The 27,862-nt window shown below is 47.2% G+C and overlaps 1 protein-coding gene across 1 annotated transcript in view; it reads right to left on the reverse strand.

Annotated features, from left to right (window-relative positions):
* SERINC2 (serine incorporator 2) overlaps positions 1-25,936 on the reverse strand; it is a 34,187-nt gene extending 8,251 nt beyond the window's left edge. Inside the window, exons 1-4 of the mRNA XM_074934392.1 lie at positions 25,803-25,936; positions 7,667-7,828; positions 4,907-5,094; positions 3,559-3,638 (exon numbers count right to left, since the gene is read on the reverse strand). Of these exons, the coding sequence (XP_074790493.1) occupies positions 3,559-3,638; positions 4,907-5,094; positions 7,667-7,828; positions 25,803-25,841 (469 nt within the window). The 5' untranslated portion in view covers positions 25,842-25,936. The remainder of the gene's footprint in view (positions 1-3,558; positions 3,639-4,906; positions 5,095-7,666; positions 7,829-25,802) is intronic.
* Between the last annotated feature and the right edge of the window lie 1,926 nt (positions 25,937-27,862).

Genomic DNA, 27,862 nt, shown 5'->3' on the forward strand with positions numbered 1-27,862 from the left:
AGTTGTTACCCCATTACCAGTTAATTCAGGGTAATGAACACATCTAACAAGGCTAGCTTGGCACTCCCCAAACATCCATGGGGTATCCTAGGGCTCAGCTTAGAGCATTAGTTATTGTTTGTATTGCACTGGAGCCTTTGAGCTCCAGTCACGGAGCAGGGCGCAACTGTGCTAGGCACTGTACAAACAGAAAAGAAAGACGATCCCTGCCCCAAGAGCTTGTGCCCTGGAACAAGCATTCAGGGAGTGTTGGGGCGAGGTGGTTAACATGTCTGTAGAGACCTGGGTTAATCAGCAAAAACAAATAAGCCCTAAGACCTGGGCCCAGCAAAGAGGTGTGGCAGGATCGGGAAGGGTCAGGGGAGGATGGGGCCAACCTGGGGGAACTGCAGGACTGGGCAATGCCTCACACTGCTGTTCTGGGGTTTGAAGTACTAGCTTGAGTTTGTGAACCTATTGACCTGTAATCTTAACCCACCCACCAAGGGAGAGTCAAAAAACCACCACGTGTCTCAAGCTAGAGAGCAGCTCGCTCTCCCTCTCTATGCTGTTCCGGTAGAGAGTGGTAAAAACTCAGCTGAAGAGCCTCCATACAATGCTCCGGATGCCATCTTTCGCAGCCTCTTCAAAGAGCACCCAGCAATAGACAGACTGATCTGCCAGTCTGAGATCAAACAGCCCAGCGACAGAGTCACTGTAACAATCAATTAACCTCGCCTGAGACCGCACTGGAGACAGCCACCCCCTCTCACCTGCAACAGACAGCCAGGCTGGTACCCGAAGGATCCTTCACCATGCCGCATTATTCCATTTAATGGAGCTCTCTCCCTCCCTGCTTCTTTTTCACAGCCTTGCTGTGTTGGTTTCTTACTCTGCTCCTGGCTCTATTTTCAGCTGGATGTTCCCTCCCAGATCTCTGCTTTTTTTCTCTCACAGTCGTGAGACTGCAAGCACGTGACTGCTATGCCAAGCACAAGCTCGCTAACCGCACGGATGAACCAGATCAGGAAACACACAAACCCTTTTGTCCTGGAGAGTCATTTTCTTATGTTGCTCTGCTGCCAGCGTGCCCATGTGATCAGACACACAGTATTGATCCTATTACATCCCAGTCTGCTCCCAAAGGCTCAGGCTGCACCAGGGGCTAGTTAGATTTTTTCCCCCAAATGGGAATTTTGCTTTGGCAGAGAAATGGGAGATAATTTCCTATGGAGGGACTAATGGACGTTCTGTCCCCACCCCAGCTAATGGAGGGGCTTGGTTTTATACTTATATCACACCCTCATACGTCATCACTTGCTGATTCACAATGCAAACAACTCCAGCGAATATAATGGGCAAACAAATTCACGGTTACTGGAAGAGTGAAAACCATTCCTCTTTCTTGAGAGCAGAAGCTGTAGCACAGCCGCCCTGGGGGAGGGTCACTATGGGCTCTGGGTGTGTTCTCCCCGCGTCTCCTTGCTCAGTCGGCTCTGAAGCAATCGCACACATTGTGGAGGCGGCACGAGCAACCCCAGGGTGGCCCGGAAAGCTCCCCTGGTGTCTCCCCCACTTCACATTCCTCTAGCAGCACTCTGACTATTCCCATCCGTGGCCACTACCTGGGAAACTGGGCCACACTTTGCATGAAGGCTCCCCATTGAGAATGGGTCAATAGACATTACAGCACAGGAGTCCCCAACGCAGTGCCCGCGGGCGCCATGGTGCCCTTCGGGGCGTTTTTATGTGCCCGCAGGGCACTCTGCCGCTGAAATGCTGCTGAGAAGCGTTGCCCTTTCTCGGCGGCATTTCAGCGGTGGCGCTTCTTCCCGCAGCTGCTTTTTTCTCTGCGGTATTTCGGCGGCGGGGTGTTTGGCGCCCGCCACAGTCTTCTGGGAATAGCAATATGCTATTCCCACAAGAAAGGTTGAGGACACTGTTATAGCATGTTGCAGACAGGAGTGAGGGCGTATTACAAAGGGTTATAAGCACAGCATTAGAAGCTGTTGTAAATGGTTATAAGCAACTTAGTGACCCCCTGGACAATCTGCAATTGATTCAAACATAGATGAACGCTTTATACACAGAACCATAATACAAAGCATGAACAGAAAGGGTGCATGACAAATCCAGGGCCAGAGGACAATGCTGTAACAGACACAGCAGCAGTGTGGCATGGAAAGTATACACAGGACAGAGTTGGTCCCCACTCCCACCTTGAAGGGCTTTCTCCCAGCACTGAAAACTGCTGCACCAGAATAATGAGCCGGATTTGTCAATTTACCGTGCAACAAGATCTCACTCTGCTGGAGCCATAAAAGCCCTGCTCTCTTGGTAGAGAGGGATGCTGGGAAATTTACTCCCACCACAGAAGGCAGCTGCGCTCTAGGTAACAACTTCAGGGGCAAATAACTGTGTCTGCAAAACAGGAATGCCTTGGGCAGAGTGCGATGGGGCCGGGCCAAGAACATGGAGCCATAAGGCAGGTGTAAAGGGACACACTTTATCAACCAGCTTACAGTTGCTATGGATCTTGCAAGACACCATGTTGTTCCCCCTTGTTAACTCTTCTGGCTTGTCTACGCAGGGAATCTGACCAGAATAGCTATTCCAGAATCAGAGTGTCCACCCACACAGCTATAGCAGAATATTTCTAGTACTACAAATTCACACCCTATCTTATCTGGATTAAGTTCCCTGTGCAGACAAGCCCTTACACAAACAAGGACCTGTTGCTAAGACACAGAATACAGCCACTGGATTACAACAGCATCAGTACTGGGTTTGCGTCATAACTTATTTCTTGCTGTTAGTCAGCTAAGCTATCCTAAAACCCGCCTCAGCCACAAGGAGAGTGCCACTTCCCTTCTGTGGCCTGTCCTGGCTCTGCAGGGTGCACACCCACCAGCAGCGACTTTCCTATCCCTGGAAGGCCAGGCGCACGAGCAGTTAATAAGGCATTAATACCACGCTTCTGTAGCTAGTCAGTCCCACTTGTATATGCACCACTGCCCTCAGCTGGGGGAAATGAGCAGTGCTCAAAAGTTTGGCAACTTGGTAAAGACACGCTCCGTGGCTCTTTTATCTGTCCTACAATGGGCACCCCAGGGCACGCACCCCACCCCAGGTGTAAGACCTGCGTGAACCAGCAGTGCATCAAGGCCCTGAGCTAGCTAAAGTTGGGCTCCAGCAGACCACCAAGGGAAGTGGATTTAAGAGGCCGGGACCTCTTAGAGGGGAGGGATAGCTCAGTGGTTTGAGCATTGGCCTGCTAAACCCAGCGTTGAGAGTTCAATACTTGAGGGAGCCATTTAGGGATCTGGGGCAAAAATTGGGGATTGGTCCTGCTTTGAGCAGGGGGTTGGACTAGATGACCTCCTGAGGTCCCTTCCAACCCTGATATTCTGTGATTCTATGACCTCGCCTGAGAACGTCCCGATATTTGTTCAAGACTCCAAGGACCAACAGCAAGAGCAGCCTTTAAACACTGACTGTACAATTGTATTAAGGCACAGCCTAGGTCGCAGGTAACCCGCGGACAGGCATGGATGTGTTTATACATGTACGTGTGTTTACCTGACGTGAACGATCCATCAGGAATATAGAAAGCACCCACTGTGATTCCAATCAAAATCAGGAATTTGAAGAACCAAAACCTGGATGGGAAGACAAGAGCCAAGAAAAGCCATCTGAGACCGAGGAAGGGAAGCAAGCTGGTGAGGCCCATCTGGGCCGAGTCCTACGCCCACTGACGCTCTTTACTTCTACTTGGAGTTCAACCAACGAGCAGAAGTGCAGTTGACTCATGCTATTTATAGCGCATGGAATCCATGGCAGGTGTTGGCCGGCTGCCCTGTTTCCAGTCAAAAACAAGCCACACCTCTCTCTGGTCAGGAAAATAGTTACCTTTAAAAAAAAAAATCTGCTGTTGTAGATAAGCTGCTCTGTGATTGGCTTGGAAAACAGAATGTTTACATGCAGCAGCCAATCAGAATACAGCTAATAAATAATGCGAGACAGAAGAACTGTTCCTTTCTTGCACCAGCATTCACTAGGGAAAATAATTAACGCTCTAGTCAGCATTTTATGGAATAGAGCAGTCACAGATCAGTGACGCCTGCTTTAAAATGAGTAAGAACCGCAGTATTTATCTAGCAGCAGGAGGCCATTACCCTGCAGTAACATCTGCTTCGACCATGAGAGCTGCAGGGAATTCAGGGCCAAAATTTGAGTGTTTGTTTATTTTAAGAGAAATGTTACATACCTTCTATTACGAGATTTACCTTTGTACCAGTTCCCCTGCAGGGTTTGCAAACTAAACAATGCAATTGGGCTAGAGCAAACTGGGCGTCAGGACTCCTCAGGGGGTTGTGAGGTTATTACAGGGGGGGGTCGCGAGCTGTCAGCCTCCACCCTAAACCCTGCTTTGCCTCCAGCATTTATAATGGTGTTAAATATATAAAAAAGTGTTTTTAATATATAAGGGGGGGGTCGCACTCAGGGCTTGCTGTGTGAAAGGGGTCACCAGTACAAAAGTCTGAGACCCTCTGGGCTAGAGCATGAGAAACAGAAAACAAAACGGGGCGCTGCCTAGTTATTGGACTCAATATCCTTCCCTACAAAGGGGGTGAATCCTAATTGCCTTCATTGCAGGAAATCTTTGGTGTGTTTCTGTGGTCTGCATTAGTCAGGAGGTCAGATCAGAGGATCCCTTTCTGGTCTTGAAAACTGAAAAGCAGATTCCCACCATGGAGATGAAAAAGCATCCGCAATATAAAGCAGACAAGATTTTTTTGAATTACTTCATTGTGAACAATCAGTGGCTTGGTTAGTAATATGCCAAGAACATTTTAAAATAATTGTGACTTAAGTGAAGCGCTTCCTGTTAACATCAGGGAGGTGAGATAAATCACAGTAGCCTCACCCATTCTGAATTGCTGCTCTTGGGTCCTTACTGCTCCTCACACAGATCATGATCAAGGCGAAGAGGAAGAAGAACGCAGCCGTTGCAAAGCACATGCGGTACACAGACTTATGACCCAGGAAGGACTTGCAGTTGACACGACCTTGGATGCCTAGATTTGAACTGCCTCCTTCACAAAAGCCAGGAAGCTGTTACAAGGAGAGATGGGGAGAAAACACTTCTGTGAGCACCTCAGAACATTATCTCAGAGCAGTGCCTAGAGACTCCACCAAGATCACGACCATTGCGCTAGGCACTGAATTTATACAGAGGACTTGTCTACACATGAAAATTAATCCAGAATAAAGTAAGGTGTGAATCTGAAGTAGATTAATGATTCCTGATCAACTGTATGTGTGGATGCTCTTATTCCAGAACGAGTGTCTCCAAATTAGCTTAACCAACTTCCAAAAAATAAGTGCATTCAGCTGATTTGGAATAAGGCATTCTAATTCTGGAACTGAGTTAATCAGGAACAGCTATTCTGGAATAACTCCCCATGTAGACAAACCCAGAATAAGACTCAGTCCATCCCTTGAGCTAATAGGCAAAACAAAGGGGTGAGAGTGGAAGCACAGGTGAGGTGACTTGGCCAAGGTCACATAGCAGGCCAGCAGCAGAACCAGGAATAGAACCCGTGCCTCCCATATCCCAGTCTAGTACTCTAGTCACTCCACCATGCTAGGTAATTATTTTTCCTTTTTAACTGGGATTTCAGGGGAAATAGGTCCCAGTCTTGCAAGCAGCTCTGTGCTGGCAAACCCTTTACGGTTTCTGTGCAAAGGCAGAGTTATTTGCAGGACCAGGGGCCTTTAATTCTCTACAAGTTTAGGCAAAGGGAGCTGGTAGCCAGAGTCTGACTGGTCTCACAACATCTCTTTGTAGCTTGTACACAAGGACTGACGAGAATTCACCGAGTTCTCACCAGAAATGTAACTGTTCCTCTTGGGGGGAAAACATTTAGTGAATGTGCTGCTGGCAAGGGTGCAGTCGCAAGACACAGACAGCTCTAGCAGCGGGAGTATCATCTCCCACCAGTGAGCCTCAGCCTTAATATGGAGTGACCACTTCTAGCAATGGTGCGGGGGGGTTAAAATGCACACTTCAATCCCTGGAACATCTTCCTAGGGGATGTGGTGGATCCTCCATCCCTGGGCATCTTTAAATGAAGACTGGCTGTGGTCCTGAAAGACACCCCCTCATTGAACCACACGCCCTTGGGCTCCACACAGGAATTATGGGGTGACATTCTAAGAGCTGCATAACACAGGGCAAATTAGTTTAGCATATGTTAGGATATAGATATTCAGGCCTGTCTGTAAAGGCCTATACTCTAAGAATTTAGGTGTATTCTTATCACTTGGCTAGTTATAGAGGTACAAAAGAAAGAATCAAAATCACTGTCTGCCGGTGTAAGGGCCTTCTCTTACTGTGACAGTCCGAGGCCCTGTGCTTAGGCTAAGACCTTTGGCTAAGCAGCAGAGGCAGCCATAAGCTGGGAAGCGACCGGTCACCTCCTCACATTCCAAACTAGTCACATTGAAAGAAGGTGCTATTGGACTGTTGGGAATACAATCCTGTCCTGATAGTGCCTATCACCTCCAGAGAAAGGGAAGTGCCTAGAAAATGTAAAAGGAAACTTAGTTTGATAGCATCCTGTCTGGCAAGAACTCACTTATCAATAGCTGGGATGTGAAATCCTCACTTCTGTATTGTTTTGTCATTATAGTTCCCACTTTGCTATTGTTTGTCTGTATAATCTGTCTGGTTCTGTGATTGTTTCTGTCTGCTGTATAATTAATTTTGCTGGGTGTAAACTAATTAAGGTGTGGGATATAATTGGTTACATAATCATGTTACAATATGTTAGGATTGGTTAGTTAAATTTCAGGAAAATGATTGGTTAAGGTATAGCTAAGCTGAACTTAAGTTTTACTATATAGTCTGCAGACAATCAGGAAGTGAGGGGGTGGGTGTGTGTGGGGAAAATGGGAACAGGGAATGTGGGTAAGGAAATTGGAATCATGTTTTGCTAAAGGAGGAGATGGGAACAGGGAATGGGGGTAAGAAAATTGGAATCATGTTTGGCTAAGGGCAGGAATGGGAACAAGGACACAGGTGTAAGGCTCTGTGGTGTCAGAGCTGGGAAGGAGGACACTAAGGAAGGAAACATGCTTGCTGGAAGTTCACCCCAATAAACATCAAATTGTTTGCACCTTTGGACTTCGTGTATTGCTGCTCTCTGTTCATGCGAGAAGGACCAGGGAAGGAAGCGGGTGAAGGAATAAGCCCCCTAACAGCATAATTTAGACTTAATCTATTAATTCAGTCTTCGTGACCCATTGGTTACTCAGCCAGTTACAATGCCAGAACGGGACTGAGGCAGCATGGCCCAATGGACAGCGAGTTGTGAGAACTGGGTGATAGGTCACATTGTCTCACTGTGCCTCAGTTTCCCCATCAGAAAGGGGAGTTAATAACACCCTCTCTTTATAAGGCACATTAGGATCTCTGGGTGGTGGGAAGGGAACACTAAGTGCTAAGTATTAATATCATTTTTCCTTTCTTCAACATGTCAGAGGGCTTCATTATTTAAATCCTCTTTCCCCTGTTATGTTTTCTGACACCCACCCCCACAACCTCAGTTCACGCTTTGCTTCTGCCTTTGCTCAGAGGTCCCACGTCAGTGAGGTAGGGCGGGACATTGGAAATGCTGCTTACCTTGTGCAGCTGTTCTTCCACACCGGGTATGATCATGATAATGGATACCAGTGTGCCCAGGAAGAGGAAGAAGGTGAAGATGAGGCGGGAGATGGTGGAGTTCCTTGAGGAGGGGCAGCAGCCGCACAGGAGACAGGGAGCTGAGCCGCACAGACATGACACCTGGCAACGGAAGAGTCAGACTGAGCAAACAGCGCAGAACAAGAGATGGTACTGGGTGCCGTGGCCAACTTGCTTCCTGCCACGGGACTAGAACCTGGACTCCGCAGTCCCTGCCCCCATGAAGAAACGGCACCTGGTTGCCTAAAAGGAGAGGGCTTCCCTCTGCCACCCCAAACCTAACCTTGAGGGGCCATTATACAAAGGGGAAGGTACAGGTTAGGCAGGGCGGTGAGAGACCCAGGGTATGAAAAGGTTTGGCTGACAAGCAGTGGGATGGGCAGAGCCCAGGCTGAGAGATTCTAAGGCCAGAGTCACCACTGTGCTCAGCCAGTCCGACCTGCATCACACAGGCCTGAGGACTGCCCTGAATTCAGATAAAAGAACCTCTCTACTCCTACTCGAGATTCCTGTTCTCGCATCCCAGGATTGCATTAGCCCTTCTGGCCACAGCATCGCACTGGAAGCTCATGTCCAGCTGAGCATCCACCCCCAAGTCTCCTCTCAGAGGAGCTGATTTCCAGGTTACATAGCAAGTCTGTAATAGAGCCAGGAATTGAACCTAGAACTCCCCAGTCCCTGGCTGGTATCATAACCACAAGACCATCCCTTAGCGCACTGTGGACCTGATGCTGGTCTCACACTGATCAAATATTGCAATAACTCAATTGCAATCAAAGGAGTTAAACCAGAATGAGGTCAAAGTCTGGCCCCGAGTGCCTTAGGGCACTAGGGGTAGCAATGAGGATGGAAGAACTAGTGTGGACTAGCAGTCAGTGTTTTCACCACCATGTGGTCCAACTCTGCTCTGAACAGGTGAACAGCACTGGACTCCCAGCCTGCTACACCAGGGCTCCCCCAGAGAGCTGTCCCAAGCGGGAAATCCTAGGGGAAAGGCCAGTGCTGACACAGAGCTTTAGTGAGTTCTATTACAGTTTGCTTCCAACCACACTGGCTGGTCAAACTATAACGGGCTTCTGCATGGCAATTTGCCTTGTATAGATGATAATTATCCCTAGCTCTTACTTAGCTCTTCTCATCTGTAGATCCTAAAGTGCTTTACAAAGAGGTCAGTATCGTTACCTCCTTTTTACAGATGGGGAAACTGAGGCACAGAGCTGTCAAGTGATTTGCCCACAATCAGACAGCAGGCCAGTGGCAGAGCCAGGGATAGACCCCAGATCTCAAGTCTCAGTTCAGTGCCCTAGCCACCAGGCCATACTGCCTCCACTGCACCTATTCCACTTTCACCTAGTCAGACCGTGCCTGCTCTGGATTCCCAGGCTGCCAGCACCACTGGCGCCAGAGTGCGGAGCGGTGGCTTAGCTAACTCAGCATAGGCTGAAGAAGTGGCAGCAGAGCAGCTACATGGTCATTCCACTGCCAAGGGGGATCCTTCCTCCCTTCGGGCCGTGCACTGCAAACAGAGTCTGAATACTGGATTGAGAGGATACCTGAAAAGGACTCTGTGTTGCTGACAGGCCAGATGCCAGCTCTTGCCCAGGCTGCGGGCATTCGCTAAGAACTAACAGCCTCGTAGCTGGAGACCAGCGCAGGTCACCTGTATGTTAGTTTTGCTCAAAGTAGGTATTAGTCTCCTAGGAATGTATTCAGTGTTTAGACTCTGTGAAATGCTTGTCAACTGCTGCCTGCGTTTATCTCCCTTGTAACGTCTGGATTCCAGGCTATAAGAAAACACATACGTTTTGGTTTATAACTTTAAAAAATGTTTGCCCTGAACTTGTGAACTCAGGCTCCGGAATCATCACCCTGCCCACCCAGAAGGGCTCTCGATATCAAACAGCCCATAAAGAATGATCGGTTGGTTCACGGCCCTATTGCACCTGGGAAGTGCTACCTGCAAGGAAGCTCCTTCTGTCAGCTTGGAAGCTGAATGAAGAAAATAAAAACAAAGCCACAGGAAAATTTTCCATCTTTTTGGCTGTTTAAACTCTAAAGGGCTAGAGGCTCTAAACTGAAACCAAAGATCTCCAGGGTCTGATTCCTTGGCCTGCCCTGAAAGACACTTTGAATGGACAGATCACTACAACTCTATCACTCTTAGGATTTAGATGGTAACTCATTGGTTTGTGTATGTTTGCTTGTTTTAACCTGTAAATAACTCTCCTATTCCTTTTTCCTAGTTAATAAACGTTTAGGTAGTTTATTACAGGATTGGCTACAGGCGTTGTCTTTGGGGTAAGATCCAGGGCACCAACTCATCTGGGGGTAAATGACTGGTCTCTTGGGACTGGAAGCAACCTGAACCTGATGTGGTTTTTTGGGTAAGTGACCATTTATCACTAAATCCAGTTTGTATGGGTGACAAGATAGACAGGAGAGTCTAAGGGGACTGTCTGTGACTCCATGGTAAAACGGTTATGGTAACCCAGGAGATCACATTTGTTACCGGCTTGGTGAAATCTAATTCCAGAACACACCTGTCATAAACATACAGCTAAGGGTAGCATAAAATCCCTCCTTTACCTGTAAGAGGTTAATCAGTTCCATTAACCTAGTTGGCACCTGACCAAAAGGACCAATGGGGAAAGAAGATACTTTCAAATCTGGGGGGGTGGGGGAGGTTTTGTTTGTGCTCTCTGTGTGTTCCCTCTTGAGACAGAGAGACCGACCAAGCAGGTAATCCAGCTCCTACTGAAACGATACATCTAAAATTACAGAAATTGTAAGTAATAGTAAGGAAATGTGTTAGATTCTCTTTTGTTTTAGCTTGTGAATTTTCCCTATGCCTAGAGGGAGGTTTATTTCTGTTTTGTAACTTTGAAGTTGAGCCTAGAGGGGAATCCTCTGTGTTTTAAATCTTTTTATTAGCCTCTAAAATTACCTTCCATCCTGATTTTACAGAGGTGCTTCTTTTACTTTATTTTTTTTATAACAAAGTTCTCTTTTAAGAACCTGATTGGTTTTTAGTGTCCTAAAAACCCAAGGGTCTGGTCTGTGCTCACCTTGTTAATCTATTTGCTTGGTATATTATTCTCAAGTCTCCCCAGTAAATGGGGTGAAGGGGCTTGGGGGGATATTTGGGGGGGGGAGGTAATAGGGCTCCAAGTGGCCCCTCCCTGCATGTTTGTTTAAATCACTTGGTGGTGGCAGCAATACCGTCCAAGGACAAGGGAAGGAATTTGTGCCTTGGGGAAGTTTTTAACCTAAGCTGGTGGAATATAAGCTTAGGGGGTCTTTCATGAGGGTCCCCACATCTGTACCCCAGAGTTCAGATGGTAGGCACTCAGAGTCATGAGCCACTCCAGACAGCGTGACAGCCTCTAGTGTAATATGGGAGGTGGAAGTACTGTCTTGTTCAGGTTACACAATTGAAGAGGCCTCCTGGAGAGGAGTGTGTATATGTTATATGACAAGCTGCATAAAGAAAAAAGAGCATTTGAAGTTAAGTCATGGGGGGGAATGTTACAGGAATTGAAAGCGGATTTAAATTTTAGCATTTTTGTGGGGTGAAAAGTGAACCCGTAAAACCCCTAGCATGACAGACTGACTGCTGCTTGACAGAGGCTGGGAAAGGAAGTTCTCCTCTTTGAAGTTTCTTTGCAGAGTCGCACGCTTCTGTGCGTAAGGGGACTGTTGCTAGCTCCCACTACTAAAAGGGGGAAGGGTCGATGGGGAATCAGGACCCTGAGACTGACAGCCCGCAGGAACAATGGGGAGAGGCCAATGCTCCAGGTCAGCCTGAATGACAGGGAGGGCAGGCTAATCAGGGAGTCAGGAGGCCAGGGAGCTCCCGTTCTCTGTGTGAGCTGGAATTGCCTCGGTCAGACAGAGTGGGGCTGAGCTAAGGAGCAAGCAGGGGCCCGAGCTGCGCTGGGGAGCAGAGCTGGGCCAGATCCAGAGGGACCAGAAAAGCAGCCCAGAGAGAGCAGACCCTGTCCTGGGAGCAGAGCTGCAGCCCCAAAGCCAGAGGCACAGCCCAGAGAGAGAAGACTTGCCCTGGGAGCAGAGCTGCAGCAACCAGAGCCAGAGGGGCCAGAAAAGCAGCCCAGGAAGCAGGTCAGTGCTGGGAGCAGAGTCACAGAAGCAGCCTGCAGAGCAGACCTGTCCTGGGAGCAGAGCTGCAGCAACCAGAGGGGCCAGAGAAGCAGCCCAGGGAGCTGGAGGCAGAGCAGCAGCAGCAGTGCAGAGACCGAGTGGAGCTGGAGCTGGGGCTGGAGCAGTCCGGAGCCGGGTGTCGTGAGCAGCTGAGGAGAGCGAGCGGGGACCCTGGGCAGTAGGCCCAGCACAGGGAGACCCCTCAGCCAGGAGGCTCTGCAGGCCAGACTCGGAGGGGGACTGGAAACCCTGAGCGGGCAGGGGCAACGCTGGGAAGAAGGGCCCTGCCACCTAGAGCCTGTGGCCACCACCAGAGCGAGTGTCCAACCCACAGCATCCCTGCAGCACAGCCAGGGCCTGAGCAGGAGGCCTGGGACTTACAAGGAACAGACTGTGAACTGCCCGGACATTCCAGAGACACTGTTTGAGACGTTCCCTGCCACAGAGCGGGGTGATGTGTTTCCTTTAACCTTTCCCATTTTTTCTTATTCTTTTTAAAATTAATTGTTGATTAAATAAGTTGCATTTGCTTTAACGTGTATGTAATGGTCAGTGGGTCAGAGAAGTGCCCATTCCAGAGAGAGTACCCCGGAGTGGGGACACCCTAGCCCCTGTCCTAGGTGACCACAGCAGGGTTGGGGGTCAAGCCCCCCAGGAATCCTGGGCCCATCCTTGTTGGGGTTGCGAGGACTCTGCCAGACAGGAGAGTGGAAGGGGAGTCCTCAAGGGAAGGGAGGCCACTGGGTAAAGGAAGTGGGAGTGAGGACTCAGATCCTTTTGCTAGCCCACTTCACCGGGGTAGTACAGAAGCCAGGAAAGTTCCCCACAATAGAATCATAGAATATCAGGGGTGGAAGGGACCCCAGAAGGTCATCTAGTCCAACCCCCTGCTCGAAGCAGGACCAATTCCCAGTTAAATCATCCCAGCCAGGGCTTTGTCAAGCCTGACCTTAAAAACCTCTAAGGAAGGAGATTCTACCACCTCCCTAGGTAACGCATTCCAGTGTTTCACCACCCTCTTAGTGAAAAAGTTTTTCCTAATATCCAATCTAAACCTCCCCCATTGCAACTTGAGACCATTACTCCTCGTTCTGTCATCTGCTACCATTGAGAACAGTCTAGAGCCATCCTCTTTGGAACCCCCTTTCAGGTAGTTGAAAGCAGCTATCAAATCCCCCCTCATTCTTCTCTTCTGCAGACTAAACAATCCCAGCTCCCTCAGCCTCTCCTCATAAGTCATGTGCTCTAGACCCCTAATCATTTTTGTTGCCCTTCGCTGGACTCTCTCCAATTTATCCACATCCTTCTTGTAGTGTGGGGCCCAAAACTGGACACAGTACTCCAGATGAGGCCTCACCAGTGTCGAATAGAGGGGAACGATCACATCCCTCGATCTGCTCGCTATGCCCCTACTTATACATCCCAAAATGCCATTGGCCTTCTTGGCAACAAGGGCACACTGTTGACTCATATCCAGCTTCTCGTCCACTGTCACCCCTAGGTCCTTTTCCGCAGAACTGCTGCCTAGCCATTCGGTCCCTAGTCTGTAGCGGTGCATTGGATTCTTCCATCCTAAGTGCAGGACCCTGCACTTATCCTTATTGAACCTCATCAGATTTCTTTTGGCCCAATCCTCCAATTTGTCTAGGTCCTTCTGTATCCTATCCCTCCCCTCCAGCGTATCTACCACTCCTCCCAGTTTAGTATCATCTGCAAATTTGCTGAGAGTGCAATCCACACCATCCTCCAGATCATTTATGAAGATATTGAACAAAACCGGCCCCAGGACCGACCCCTGGGGCACTCCACTTGACACCGGCTGCCAACTAGACATGGAGCCATTGATCACTACCCGTTGAGCCCGACAATCTAGCCAGCTTTCTACCCACCTTATAGTGCATTCATCTAGCCCATACTTCCTTAACTTGCTGACAAGAATACTGTGGGAGACCGTGTCAAAAGCTTTGCTAAAGTCAAGAAACAATACATCCACTGCTTTCCCTTCATCCACAGAACCAGTAATCTCATCATAAAAGGCGATTAGATTAGTCAGGCATGACCTTCCCTTGGTGAATCCATGCTGACTGTTCCTGATCACTTTCCTCTCATGTAAGTGCTTCAGGACTGATTCTTTGAGGACCTGCTCCATGATTTTTCCAGGGACTGAGGTGAGGCTGACTGGCCTGTAGTTCCCAGGATCCTCCTTCTTCCCTTTTTTAAAGATTGGCACTACATTAGCCTTTTTCCAGTCATCCGGGACTTCCCCCGTTCGCCACGAGTTTTCAAAGATAATGGCCAAGGGCTCTGCAATCACAGCCGCCAATTCCTTCAGCACTCTCGGATGTAACTCGTCCGGCCCCATGGACTTGTGCACGTCCAGCTTTTCTAAATAGTCCCTAACCACCTCTATCTCCACAGAGGGCTGGCCATCTCTTCCCCATTCTGTGATGCCCAGCGCAGCAGTCTGGGAGCTGACCTTGTTAGTGAAAACAGAGGCAAAAAAAGCATTGAGTACATTAGCTTTTTCCACATCCTCTGTCACTAGGTTGCCTCCCTCATTCAGTAAGGGGCCCACACTTTCCTTGGCTTTCTTCTTGTTGCCAACATACCTGAAGAAACCCTTCTTGTTACTCTTGACATCTCTTGCTAGCTGCAGCTCCAGGTGCGATTTGGCCCTCCTTATATCTTTCCTACATGCCCGAGCAATATTTTTATACTCTTCCCTGGTCATATGTCCAACCTTCCACTTCTTGTAAGCTTCTTTTTTATGTTTAAGATCCGCTAGGATTTCACCATTAAGCCAAGCTGGTCGCTTGCCATGTTTACTATTCTTTCGACTCATCGGGATGGTTTGTCCCTGTAACCTCAACAGGGATTCCTTGAAATACAGCCAGCTCTCCTGGACTCCCTTCCCCTTCATGATAGTCCCCCAGGGGATCCTACCCATCCATTCCCTGAGGGAGTCGAAGTCTGCTTTCCTGAAGTCCAGGGTCCGTATCCTGCTGCTTACCTTTCTTCCCTGCGTCAGGATCCTGAACTCAACCAACTCATGGTCACTGCCTCCCAGATTCCCATCCACTTTTGCTTCCCCCACTAATTCTACCCGGTTTGTGAGCAGCAGGTCAAGAAAAGCGCCCCCCCTAGTTGGCTCCCCTAGCACTTGCGCCAGAAAATTGTCCCCTACGCTTTCCAAAAACTTCCTGGATTGTCTATGCACCGCTGTATTGCTCTCCCAGCAGATATCAGGAAAATTAAAGTCACCCATGAGAATCAGGGCATGCGATCTAGTAGCTTCCGTGAGTTGCCGGAAGAAAGCCTCATCCACCTCATCCCCCTGGTCCGGTGGTCTATAGCAGACTCCCACCACTACATCACTCTTGTTGCACACACTTCTAAACTTAATCCAGAGACACTCAGGTTTTTCCACAGTTTCGTACCGGAGCTCTGAGCAGTCATACTGCTCCCTTACATACAGTGCTACTCCCCCACCTTTTCTGCCCTGCCTGTCCTTCCTGAACAGTTTATAACCATCCATGACTGTACTCCAGTCATGTGAGTTATCCCACCAAGTCTCTGTTATTCCAATCACGTCATAGTTCCTTGACATCACCAGGACCTCCAGTTCTCCCTGCTTGTTTCCAAGGCTTTGTGCATTTGTATATAAGCACTTGAGATAACCTGTTGATCGCCCCTCATTCCCAGTATGAGGCAGGAGCCCTCCCCTCACAGACATTCCTGCCTGTGCTTCCTCCCGGTATCCCGCTTTCCCACTTACCTCAGGGCTTTGGTCTCCTTCCCCCGGTGAACCTAGTTTAAAGCCCTCCTCACTAGGTTAGCCAGCCTGCTGGCAAAGATGCTCTTCCCTCTCTTCGTAAGATGGAGCCCGTCTCTGCCCAGCACTCCTCCTTCATGGAACACCATCCCATGGTCAAAGAATCCAAAGCCTTCTCTCCGACACCACCTGCGTAGCCATTCGTTGACTTCCACGATTCGACGGTCCCTACCCAGGCCTTTTCCTTCCACGGGGAGGATGGACGAGAAGACCACTTGCGCCTCCAACTCCTTTATCCTTCTTCCCAGAGCCACGTAGTCCGCAGTGATCCGCTCAAGGTCATTCTTGGCAGTATCATTGGTGCCCACGTGGAGAAGCAGGAAGGGGTAGCGATCCGAGGGCTTGATGAGTCTCGGCAGTCTCTCCGTCACATCGCGAATCTTAGCCCCTGGCAAGCAGCAGACTTCTCGGTTTTCCCGGTCAGGGCGGCAGATAGATGACTCAGTCCCCCGGAGGAGAGAGTCCCCGACCACCACCACCCGCCTTCTCCTCTTGGGAGTAGCAGGCCTATTCCCCCGCTCACATGTGTTTACCTCAGCTGGGCTCCGTTACCCAACCTTTCATATTACAGCCACGATTTACCTGCCTAGTTTTAAACTTCTCATTATGCAGAAGTGGCTTTTCCAATATTCACCCAAATCAACAGGGTTCTGCCTATTGGTGCCTGAAACTTTGGAACTGGTCCGAGTGGTGTTCAAGAGTAATCACATTACAGACAAGAAATGCCTCCCAGAGCTGATGGTGAGGCCTCACTTCACTTGGTCAATGACAGGTTTCAGAGTAGCAGCCGTGTTAGTCTGTATTCGCAAAAAGAAAAGGAGGACTTGTGGCACCTTAGAGACTTAGTCTCTAAGGTGCCACAAGTCCTCCTTTTCTTTTCGCTTGGTCAGGAGTTAAAAGGATACTAAATTGCACATTTTTAGACAAAAACGGTCAGTACTGTATTAAAGTAGGCAGCGTGACCCTGCACGCACACAAGGGGGAAGAGCTAAAGTTGCGTGTTCGTCTTACTCTAACTTTCTGACTTCCTGGCTTTTTGAATCCTGCATTGTGCAACTTGATTGCTCTCTGAATGTGGCTCATTTGTATGGAACTTTCAAAGGGTTTGTTTTTTAAAGCAGGAGAAATAACAAGAGGATTTAAGAAAAAAGCAAAATAAAAAAATAGAAAGCATTAGTTTCTGTTATCTATGAATCCCTAAGCAGCGATCACTACCCCATCTGGAAGGAAGCTAACACAAGTAGTAGGTCCTTGTTAGGACAGCACGTCCACGAAGAAAAGATTAAGTTACCATGGAGGAGAAAGATACCACCCTTCTTAGTTGACTGACACATGCTCAAAACTTCTGGAAGAAGCGAGGGAACCAAAAAAATGACCTTGTCTTTTAAGATATAATCAAGAGCTGAACATTAAGACAAGTATGAGGAATGAAAAGTCACTGCTGTAATTTTGAGCTTAAGGGTGTTTAAGGTTTTCAAGTTCTGTCCCAGTGCAGAGACCAAAACATGGCAGTGTACACAAGCTAAATTGCTAAGGAAAATCTCTCCCATGTATTCTTCATACATGATTTGCCCAGTGCCCATAACTTTGGCAAATCAAAACTTTTTTCCAAATCAAGGTCATACTCTAATACTAACAGCTGGCTCTTATCCAGCGCTTGTCATCCACAGAGCTCAAAAAAAGCTGAGTACCAACCCTTTTACAGTTTGGGAAATTGACACACAGAGAGATTAAGTGGTTTGCCCAAGTGAGAGAACCAGGAATAGACTCAGTCCACTGGACCATGCTAATTCTCACTGTTTCCAGGCCAAATTTCAATTTTAAAATTTCATCCAGTTTTCCTATAGTTTAAATGGGTAAAAACAGAAGTTGTGATTTTTTTTTTTTTAAAGGCAGTAACACAAATATTGTTTCTCCCATTTTGCTTCAAAACAGTCTCACTCTCCTTTGGTCAGAGATCAGCCATGGAAAATTTCAGTCCTAAAGCTGCATGTTTTGGAGAATTATGAGTCTCTGAAAACAAGGGGCTAGAAGAGAAACTATTTTCCACCCTTCACCCTAGTGGACACGTCCTGCTCCTGCTGTGTGATACGGGCACAGTACAACCGTACTCGGGGATTGCATGACACATCCAAGTGATGTTTTTGGGGATGAAAATAGCCAGGAAACCAGTACGTTAGAATTAGTGTAACTGAATTACAACATAACTGCTGCTGGTGACACCCTCCCAACACTTCCCTGCACAGAACGTAACACCATGTGATACTGCTAAAGCAAGGCCCTGGAGCAGTAACAAAGCAAATAGCCTTGCTATGTCCACGAGTTGGACAATAGCCGGACCATACATCAATAAGGATCAACAGTTCCACCAATAAGGACAACCTAAAATGGAAAGATTAGGGCTTGGGTTTTTTTTTTTGTTTGTTTGTTTTTATGATGTACAGAAGTGGCTACAGTTTCACTTCCAGGGCATTTGTGACATAATAATGCTACTGATCCCCCAGGCATTTACAGAGTAACAGGAAAAACAGGATTGACACCATCTGAATTTCTAACGTAACAACCAAACAGAACCACCCAGACCCACAAGAGAAAGGAAAAAAAACTATTTTCAGACTTTTTTTGTATCTAATTAAAAAGCAAAAATGGACTAAACCCACTTTTGCCCCACTTCACAGGTCACCTGAATTAAAAATTATGCAAACGTCAAATTAGAGAATCATCTAATATTGCCAGAGATCTTACGACACTTGACCATATAGTCTACCTGCTCACTGAGAATTTACTTACTTAGACACACAAAGGCCCCAATTCTCAAAAGAACAGGGGTTTTGAGTGCCAGACACAAGACACCTTAGAAGGGGTAAGTGCTCAACGGTTTCTGAAAATGAGATCTCCTTAAGGTGTCAAGTTGGGCACCAGTAATTGTTAGTCAATTTGGAACATGTAACAAGTTCATCTTGAGCCTACAATATTTTCGATCTGATCCCTCTAACAGGCCAGTGAGAAGGAGCTCACATTAGCAAAACGCCACTCCCTGGAAATGACAGCATCACTACCCCGAACGTACAGAAGACATGTTCAGTTCAGCTCTGTTGGGATCATTTGTGTGGGAGAAAGATACAAATTAATGTTTGCTGGGAGAGGGAGGGCATCGTCAATTGCTTCCAATTTTTAAACTGCTATTGTTTGGTTTTGATAATGCAAAGATCAGGAAACTTGCAATTTATGCAAGAAAGTATTTCAAACAAAGCAATGCTTCTCTATTTAACTTCTTAGTAATTTCCTTGGGTATTTTCTGATTTATTGCTACTGACTAATGTAGGCCCTGATCCAGCAGTGTACTTAAGCACATGCTTATCTTTAAGCACAAATAGTCCTGTGCATTTCAATCCTAAGATTTATTTTCTTTTGTTTGTTTTTAAAGTGTAGGGCCTAAAAAAATATGAGATCTTTATTGTTTTTAATTTGGGTTTCTTTTTATTTGCTCTCTGAGCCTTTAGGGCACACTTGATTCACATTTTCAGGCTTTTCTCCACAACTATGAGAGCTAGATACTTACTTTTCATTTTTAAAAGACAGTTGGGGTTCTCATGCAGTGACTTTTCAAGCATCTGGGGCTTCACACTAACCAAAACAATCACAAGAGTGCAAGACCAAAGTTAAGCATGCGCGTCAGTGCTTTGCTGGGTTGGGGCCGTAAGCAGTTTCGGTCATGCCTGGGCAGCAGGATGTTAAACGTATGGATTGCTATTGATTCCAAAGGAAGTATACTGGGAGCAAATACTAATTAAAAAATTAAATACAGCTGTTTTGAATTCCTCGCTACATTTCTGTTATCCTCAAGGGAAAAAAATACATCCACAATATTTTTGGAGAGTGTTAAAAACAACTGGAGTACTGTGTCCAGTTTTGGGCCCCACACTACAAGAAGGATGTGGAAAAATTGGAAAACGTCCAGCGGAGGGCAACAAAAATGATTAGGGGGCTGGAGCACATGATTTATGAGGAGAGGCTGAGGGAACTGGGATTGTTTAGTCTTCAGAAGAGAAGAATGAGGGGGGATTTGATAGCTGCTTTCAACTACCTGAAAGGGGGTTCCAAAGAGGATGGATCTAGACTGTTCTCAGTGGTAGCAGATGACAGAACAAGGAGTAATGGTCTCAAGTTGCAGTGGGGGAGGTTTAGGTTGGATATTAGGAAAAGCTTTTTCACTAGGAGGGTAGTGAAGCACTGGAATGGGTTACCTAGGGAGGTGGTGGAATCTTCCTCCTTAGAGGTTTTTAAGGTCAGGCTTGACAAAGCCCTGGCTGGGATGATTTAATTGGGGATCGGTCCTGCTTTGAGCAGGGGGTTGGACTAGATGACCTCCTGAGATCCCTTCCAACCCTGATATTCTATGATTCTAATAGAGAGGCAAAAATACACAGGATTTTCCAAGAGCATATGTCAGTAGCACATGCTCAAAACCTGCAAAGAACTCTTCTTCAGAAATGTTTCAAGGGGACCAGGAAACACCGCCACACAGCTTATGCCCAAGAGTTCTGACTACGTAACGGAGCCTAACAATGCACCAATTAGTCTTCAGGTTTAATGTGAAAAACGTTTTTCAAACATGTTACCAGTCTGTCTTTAAAATCCATGTACCAGCACATCTATGGATGTGAAATGCAAAAAGATCCTATAATCTCGTATATGCCGACCCTGCATGGTGTGAACTAGTGGGGAGGCGGGGTGCTGGTGAAGTCAAGCAGATTTTATACAGGGGTGAAGGAGGATCCAATTAAGTATAACCCAGTTGGTACAGGAGTCAGAATTTAGTGGTTCAGCTCCAGAGAAAGCAGCAGCTGAATAAATTGTTTCTTAAGTGAACCCACCTGCAAAGTCACTCAGCTTTGTGTATCATCTGAGAGCAGATGGAGACTTTAAAGGCGTTAAAGCCAGGGCGTCTAGAGATTTGTTATTTTAAAATAGAATCTCTACCCAGTCGAGCTTTACCTCTACATTTAGCTCACTTCCCCCACACTAGCAGGGCAGAAGTAGCAAAATAAATACAGCTGGCTTCATTTCAGCAGACCGCCCCCAGAGCAAACTTGGTGGTGGGGGAATGTCTCTAGCTAGAAAGGTATTCCGTGTAGGGGAAAGGGAGTCACAGACACCTACAATATGAACAGGCTGTGGCATGCTGAGCAGCTTCTCAGAGAGAGAGTCTTTCAAGACAAAGGCCCAAGTCCTGCTCACTTTACTGACACAAGTAGCCCAACTGAAGTCCAGCCAGATCAGACTCCAATGTTTCATCTTCACTGTGTTAGCGACCCCACTGTAAAAACCTAGTGGAGACTTCCCGTGAGGCAGGTGAGGTCATCTGCGGGCCAGGTACAGGGCTGACCTCGTGGAAGGCACTACAGGTGTGTAGCTTCCACTAGGATTTTATAGCAGGATAGCCAATACCAGTTAATTTATCCCACAGCGACAGACTCTTTAGTAGGGAACACATTGCCTGAGTATGGAACAGTTAAGAGTGCTGTCCAGCTTACTATCAGCACCAGACTGCAGGGCAATGCTACCATCACACGCCTGGGAGACATTAGTCCTGACAGCAAAGCTACCTTCACAGCCGAGACTGTACTTTCGTTCCTGTTTCCAGCAGATCAGTTTCAAACAAAACTTCTGGGCTGAAAGTTTATGCAGCTGTTTCTTCCTGTTGGATAGCCCAGAAACAGTGATTTTCGGTCAAAAAAGTTATTCACCGTCTTCTCGCTACGGAATGTGTGATCTACTAAGCTTGAAAAAGAAAAGTTATTTAAAGAAGTTGCATAAAGGAAGTTAACATGTGACACATGTGCCAGATATTACTTTCCTTACAGACCAAAGTATGCTGTGATCTATAAACATTTATTTCAGTGGCCACTCATGTTCTTCCTTTTTAAAACCCCTAAGAAATTAAATTACCCGTCTCCCCCAAAAGTGCAGCATTACTGCCAAGAATCAACAGGCACAAAAGCCAGGAAACTCAAGTTATAGTTCTCTTTCTGAATTTAAAAGGTGACCTGCAAAATATTAATAATGTGGTTGGCAAAGGCATAACATTTAACATCTACAAGAATGTAAACAATGTTACAGTGGTTGAGTATACCAGAACTTTGCATATCCTGAGTAGAGAGTCTAATTTTAAATTCTCTGCCATGACTATTCATTACCTATTGGTTAAATTCTGGGTGCTCTATAGCAGTGGTTCTCAACCAGGGGTACGTGTACCCGTAGGAGAATGCAGAGGTCTTCCAGGAGGTATATCAACTCATCTACAGATTTGCCTAGTTTTACAACAGGCTACATAAAAAGCACTAGCAAAGTCAGTACAAACTAAAAGTTCATGCAGACAATGACTTGTTTATACTGCTCTATATACTATACACTGAAATGTAAGTACAATATTTATATTCCAATTGGTTTATTTTACAATTATAGGGTAAAAATGAGAAACTCAGCAATTTTTCAGTGCGAGTGTGCTGTGACACTTGTATTTTATGTCTAATTTTGTAAGCAAGTAGTTTTTAAATGAGATGAAACTTGGGGGTAGACAAGACAAATCAGACTCCTGAAAGGGGTGCAGTAGTCTGGAAAGGTTGAGAGCCACTGCTTTATAGTGTTGCATTAACAGTTTTTTTGTATTAAATATCATTAATCTCCAGTGTAATACTGAATCCCTAGGCACTGTGGTCTCTTTGATATCTTACCATGCCTTTCCTCGCTCTCAGAGCAGGCTACTGCACTTTAAGAGAGAACATAAGAATGGCCATACTGGGTCAGACCAACGGTCCCTCTCGTCCAGTATCCTGTCTTCCAAAAATGGCCAGGTGCTTCAGAGGGAATGAACAGAACAGGCAATCATCAAGTGATCCATCCCCTGTCGTCCACCCCCAGCTTCTGACACACAGAGGCTAGCAACACTCAGAGCATGGGGTTGCACCCCTGCCCATCCTGGCTACTAGCCACTGATGGACCTATCCTACAGGAACTTATCCAGTTCCATTCTCACATGTGCTTGCAATTTAAAAACTTTCTAGACAGAAGAAGCTTGGCCATAACCACTTCACCGAAGCCTGCTGAACCCACTCATTACACACATCTCTCCTCCCTCACCAGTGCATCCTCCAGAAGACTGGGAGGAAGGGTTGCTTTAAGACAAAAATGAAACTGAGCAGCTAATGTGTTTTGTCATATTACAGTACCTGACACTGGGGGCCAAATTCTGGTACACTGTGTAAATGGCTCCAAAATAGGCTCACAGCTATGTGCTCACATACCACAGTACAGAACTAGATCCCGGCTGGTAAGAGGATCAGCCTCCACATGGATTATTTCCACCAGCAGCACAAATAATCTATGCCAGGGAGGTTGCATCATTCCTGTCACTTGGTGAGGGGCCTGCGTGCATAACCATAAGAGAACAGATCCTCAGCTGATGTCAACTGCCACAGCGCCACTGAAGTCAATGGAAATACAACCATTTCTGCTACCTGTGGATCTGCCACAGAGACCACAGTCCCAGCCCCCAGGCTGCCCCCAGAATGACCCTCTGGCTTTTGGGGAGAAAACCAGAACTGGGGTTGCAAACTGCCAACACATGCTCTCAGACCACAGACTGATTGTCTGGCACTTACGTACGCGCACACAGAATGTGCAGCTAGAGTCTGCGACACACTTCCTACCTGAGGCCTCCAAACATTGTTCAAAATCATACAAACTGAGCTTTAGACACCCTAACGCAGGAGGCTGCAGGCCACTTGTTGCAACTGCCTTTGGAGCATTTTGTCAGGTTGTGAAACCATCTCAGTTCCAGCCAGTATCGGCCACCTGATACTACTCTCAGTTGTGTTGCAATAATTACTAGGACTGGCGGCTACAAGTAGGCCCTGGTGATCCTGTTCTGAAGTTAATTTACATTGGCCTCCTTCCAACAGGTAATCACATAGAGGTGTGTTTAGAGGAAAACAAACTGGTTTTTAAACTTCCATCTTGGGTAGGTCCCTTTAATAATATCTTGGTGCTTTCACACACAAGGAGGGTGTGAGTCAATTGCAAAGGCACATGTGATTCAATAAGAAAGAGGTATGGGGGGGGGGAGAGCCGTGTTAGTCTGTATCCACAAAAACAACAAGGATTCTGGTGACACCTTAAAGACTAACAGATTTATTTGGGCATAAGCTTTCGTGGGTAAAAAAACACTTCTTCAGATGAGAAAGAAGATTCAGAGCACATTTGTACATATATTTTGTGTGTGTGTGTGTTTTCAAGCTCCTAAGCATTTTCACTCTATTCCTGTGCCTATCATAGACAGGTCTGAAGCACTGGAAACATTTGACAAGGAAGACAGGACATGCCACTGAAAGCCTGGATCAGATGACAGTGTTGCTAAAGAAAACTCCCAAACATTACCCCAAAAGTCTAGAAGACCCTCCCATACATTAAAATTACACATGGCACAGTTTGAAAGAAAACTAAAAACTGATAAAGCCCTGGTATTTAATAGACAAACATTACTTATTTTAACTTGATCTAACTAAAATACCTACATTAAAGAAAAAAAACTAGTAATGTTTAGGGCAGCGGTCCCCAACCTTTCTGTGGGAATAGCATATTCTCGGCGGCATTTCGGTGGGCGGTTCTCCGGTGGCCACGCTTGGCGGTGGCATTTCCACGGCGTGGTGTCCTGTGGGCGCACAAAAATGCCCCAGTGGGCGCCATGGCATTGGTCCGCGTTGGGGACCACTGGTTTAGGGGATTCTTTTTGGCTATCTGAGAAGTGGAAGGGTGTTTAACCTTTTAAGAGTTCTTTACTTTCTGTTGTGAAGAATTTATGCTAGTGCCACATTTACCAATTTCGAGTCTGATCCTGCAAACCCGAGGTCATGAGGGTTGTCCCATTGGGAGTACTCATTCTTGTGTTCGCAGGATTGGGTCCTGCCTCCTTACACCTCATGGTTTTATTTGCCTTAAGAAAATCTGCAATTTTGTTTTAAAATGTCAACATGTAAAAACATTACACTGCTGCTTTAAGCCATAAAACCACACAGTCTTTCTTGATAAAGAACTTCCTTGAGGTTTGTCTCATAAACAGTCACAAAAGATGCATGCCACAAACACAAGCCGTTTCTGGCTTTGAAAGAACAAGAAACAAATTTCATGCAAATTACTCTAACTGGCTATACAGTCCTCTCTCATTTTAAAACCAAGCATGTGTATGTGTGTGTATATATACGTGCAAGCTTTGAGTAACAACTAACTGGTCACTTTAACAATAAGCGATACACAGTTCTGTATTATTTTATACACTCTGGCTTTTAAGTTTAGGGAGATTAGGGAGAATCCAAAATTTGCAAAGAATTTGTAGACAGGAAATTAAATACCATGATCAAGTTTTGCAATAAATATTTTAGACACTTTAGAAATATTTAGACACGAAAAGGCTCCCACACAAGTTTTATGTTGCACAACATATGGTGATACATGGACTTCCTTCTGACCTCACTCCCCTAATTTACACTGTTGGCTTTATTTGAAGGTTTAGGAGGTTGGAAAGATGACTAAGAAATTGGTTAGCCTCTAAGGTGCCACAAGTTCTCCTGTTCTCTTTAAGAAATTATAGTGATTGAAGCATTTTGTCTAGAAGAGAAGTGGAGAACACATTCATTTATTAAAGAAAAATATATCAAACTTTCAAATGACTCTTTATATTTCAACAGAGAACAAAAAGCAACTCAAGAGAGGGTTACAGCCAGCGAGGCGCAGGTAACAAGGCTTAGCGGGACAGAGTCAATTTCAGGGGGAAGAGAAGAACAAATCTGAGCCCTTGCAAAAAGGCAGATCTTCGCCCTCGGGAACAAAGGGAACTCGGAGGGAAAGAAAGGAGCAGAGAGAGACAGTCAGCAGGGGAGAGGGGGATAGGAAAAGGGGATGGAAGAAGAGGGACGCAGAAGGCTGGCGGGAGCAGACCAGACCGAGAGAAGCACCCCGGAGAAAGGACAGAGGGGAGCGGGCGGCGGGGCACGCCGCAGAGGGCGCTGCCCGGACCGGGGCACTCACGCAGCTCAGCAGGGAGCAGACCCCCAGGCAGGCCCCCATGGCGCAGGACGCTCCGGGCGCAGCAAGCCCCGCTCCAGCCGGCTCCCGGGGTTACAATGTTCCCGGCGCTCGGCCGCTCTCCGGCCCCTTCCGCCCCCGCGCTCGGCTCGTTCCGCCGGGCCCCGCCCGCCCGGCACCTGGCCGGCCGGCCTGAGTCACGCATGGGCCGGGCGGGGCTGGCGCGGGGTCCCTGGGCTGGCCGCTGGCCATGCACCCGCTGGAGCGGCCCCGGGCCTGGGCTCGGGGCTCTGCGAAGGGCGCCCACATTCCCCGGCCCCTGCAGCCTCCAGAGAGCAGCCCGCTCTGTGCCAGCGCCTGGGGCGTGCAATGCCCCGCTCCCCCTCCTAGCTGGCCAGGGCTCCCCTCAGCATCCCCCCGGGCAGGTGCGTTTTGCATGTGGCAGCGAAGGAGTCCGTGATGGCGGGGGGCCGGGGCTAATCAACGGGCAGGATCCCCGTTCAACCCTGGCTGTGAGTCATGGGCACACACGGCCTCGCTCACTGACAGCCCATGTCTACACCGCTTTAGTGCCAGCAGGATAAAGCGGGAGAGTCACGCTGGGCTCTGGCACACCGAGGTACAGGAGGGAACCGCCACCCTGCAGTAAAACACCTACAGCTGGCCTGGTCACCTGACTCAGGGCCAGGCTGCAGAGGTGTAAAAATACAGTGTTGAGGATGCTCCCTGCTCATGGGGTCTCAGCACCCAGGCTCCAGTCCAAGCCCAACCATCGACACTGTGATTTTGTAGCCCTGGAGCCAGAGTCCCGGGAGCCCAAGTCAGCTAGCCCAGGCCAGCAACCTGTGTTTTATTGCAGTGTAGACGTACCCTGAGCACCCCCAGGCAGAGATGTTGATAATGTAGGTAACCAAAATTGCTTCCACTAATAAACAGCTCAGTTCCTTAAAATCTAGCCTAAAGCTCTCCCGAGCCTCAGTTTCCCCATTTTCCCCATGAGTACAATGGGGAAAATACCTCAGAGAGGTGTTATAAGGCTTAACTGGTTAATGTTTATGAAGTGCTGCTGTTAAGGTGTTTAGGACTATGTCAGTCTTAAGTACTGGTGTGTTATGAGTGGGGTTAAAACTCATTAGAGCTGGTGGGCGGAAGAGCTGCCTTTCATCCAGAATAAATGTAAGAAGCAATTGAATTGCTTCAAGGAATAGGTAGCTGAAATAATAGGGGCCCCTGCCCAAAACAAAGCCATGTGCAAGGCTAGACTAGGAGCCGAGCTAGGCAGCCCAAGGGGGTTCCACTGTGATCTGCTAACAAACGCTGGGGCAGGGGAGTGATTGGATTGGAGCAGTGTGTCTGTGCGTGAAAGAAAGAAAGAGAAGCAGCAAGAAGCAACACAGAAACAGACACCGAGAAGGAGCAGAATGCTAAGGAATAAACAGAACAAGTGCTGGGAGCATGGCTCATAGAAAAAACCTAGAGAGAAAGCTTTGGGGCTGAGTGCTAGCTGAAAAGAGGCGTGGGACTCTGAACAAAGAAACCATCTTCTGTTTAATTCCTTCTATGCTCAGGAAAACAGGTCTTTGCACATTCTTTGTAAATAAACAAGATTGCATCAGAGAAATACCTGATTCATATCACCCATTTCTCCTCCTAATGGAAACAACTCGCAGGGCCTCCAAAATTGGCAAACTGTTCCAATCAAAAAGGGGTAACAGTTATTATGACGATGAGGTTGTTAGATGATCCAGTCAAATGCAGGTTTCCACATTCTCCTCCATACTCCTAGGAAAGCAATGAAAGTACATGGAGAAACTCTAGGATGAGGAAACCCTGTAAGAGTTGGTTGTATGACTGATCCATGGAAAACTTCTCCCAAGGTAAGAACAGGCAGAGCCCTAAAGAAATGAGATCGTTGGGGAACAATGTACTCTAGGAAGATGGTTTCCCCATCTCCCTGTACAGTAGAATTAATTTCTTAGATATCCAGATGTGGCCACGATGTGTCCCAATGTAACTAAACAGCTTTAACCACAGAAGTATGGGTTTTCATGTGGCCTCTGCAG

The sequence above is a fragment of the Natator depressus genome, chromosome 19 (genome assembly GCF_965152275.1).
Source record: "Natator depressus isolate rNatDep1 chromosome 19, rNatDep2.hap1, whole genome shotgun sequence".
Taxonomy (NCBI): Eukaryota; Metazoa; Chordata; order Testudines; family Cheloniidae; genus Natator; species Natator depressus.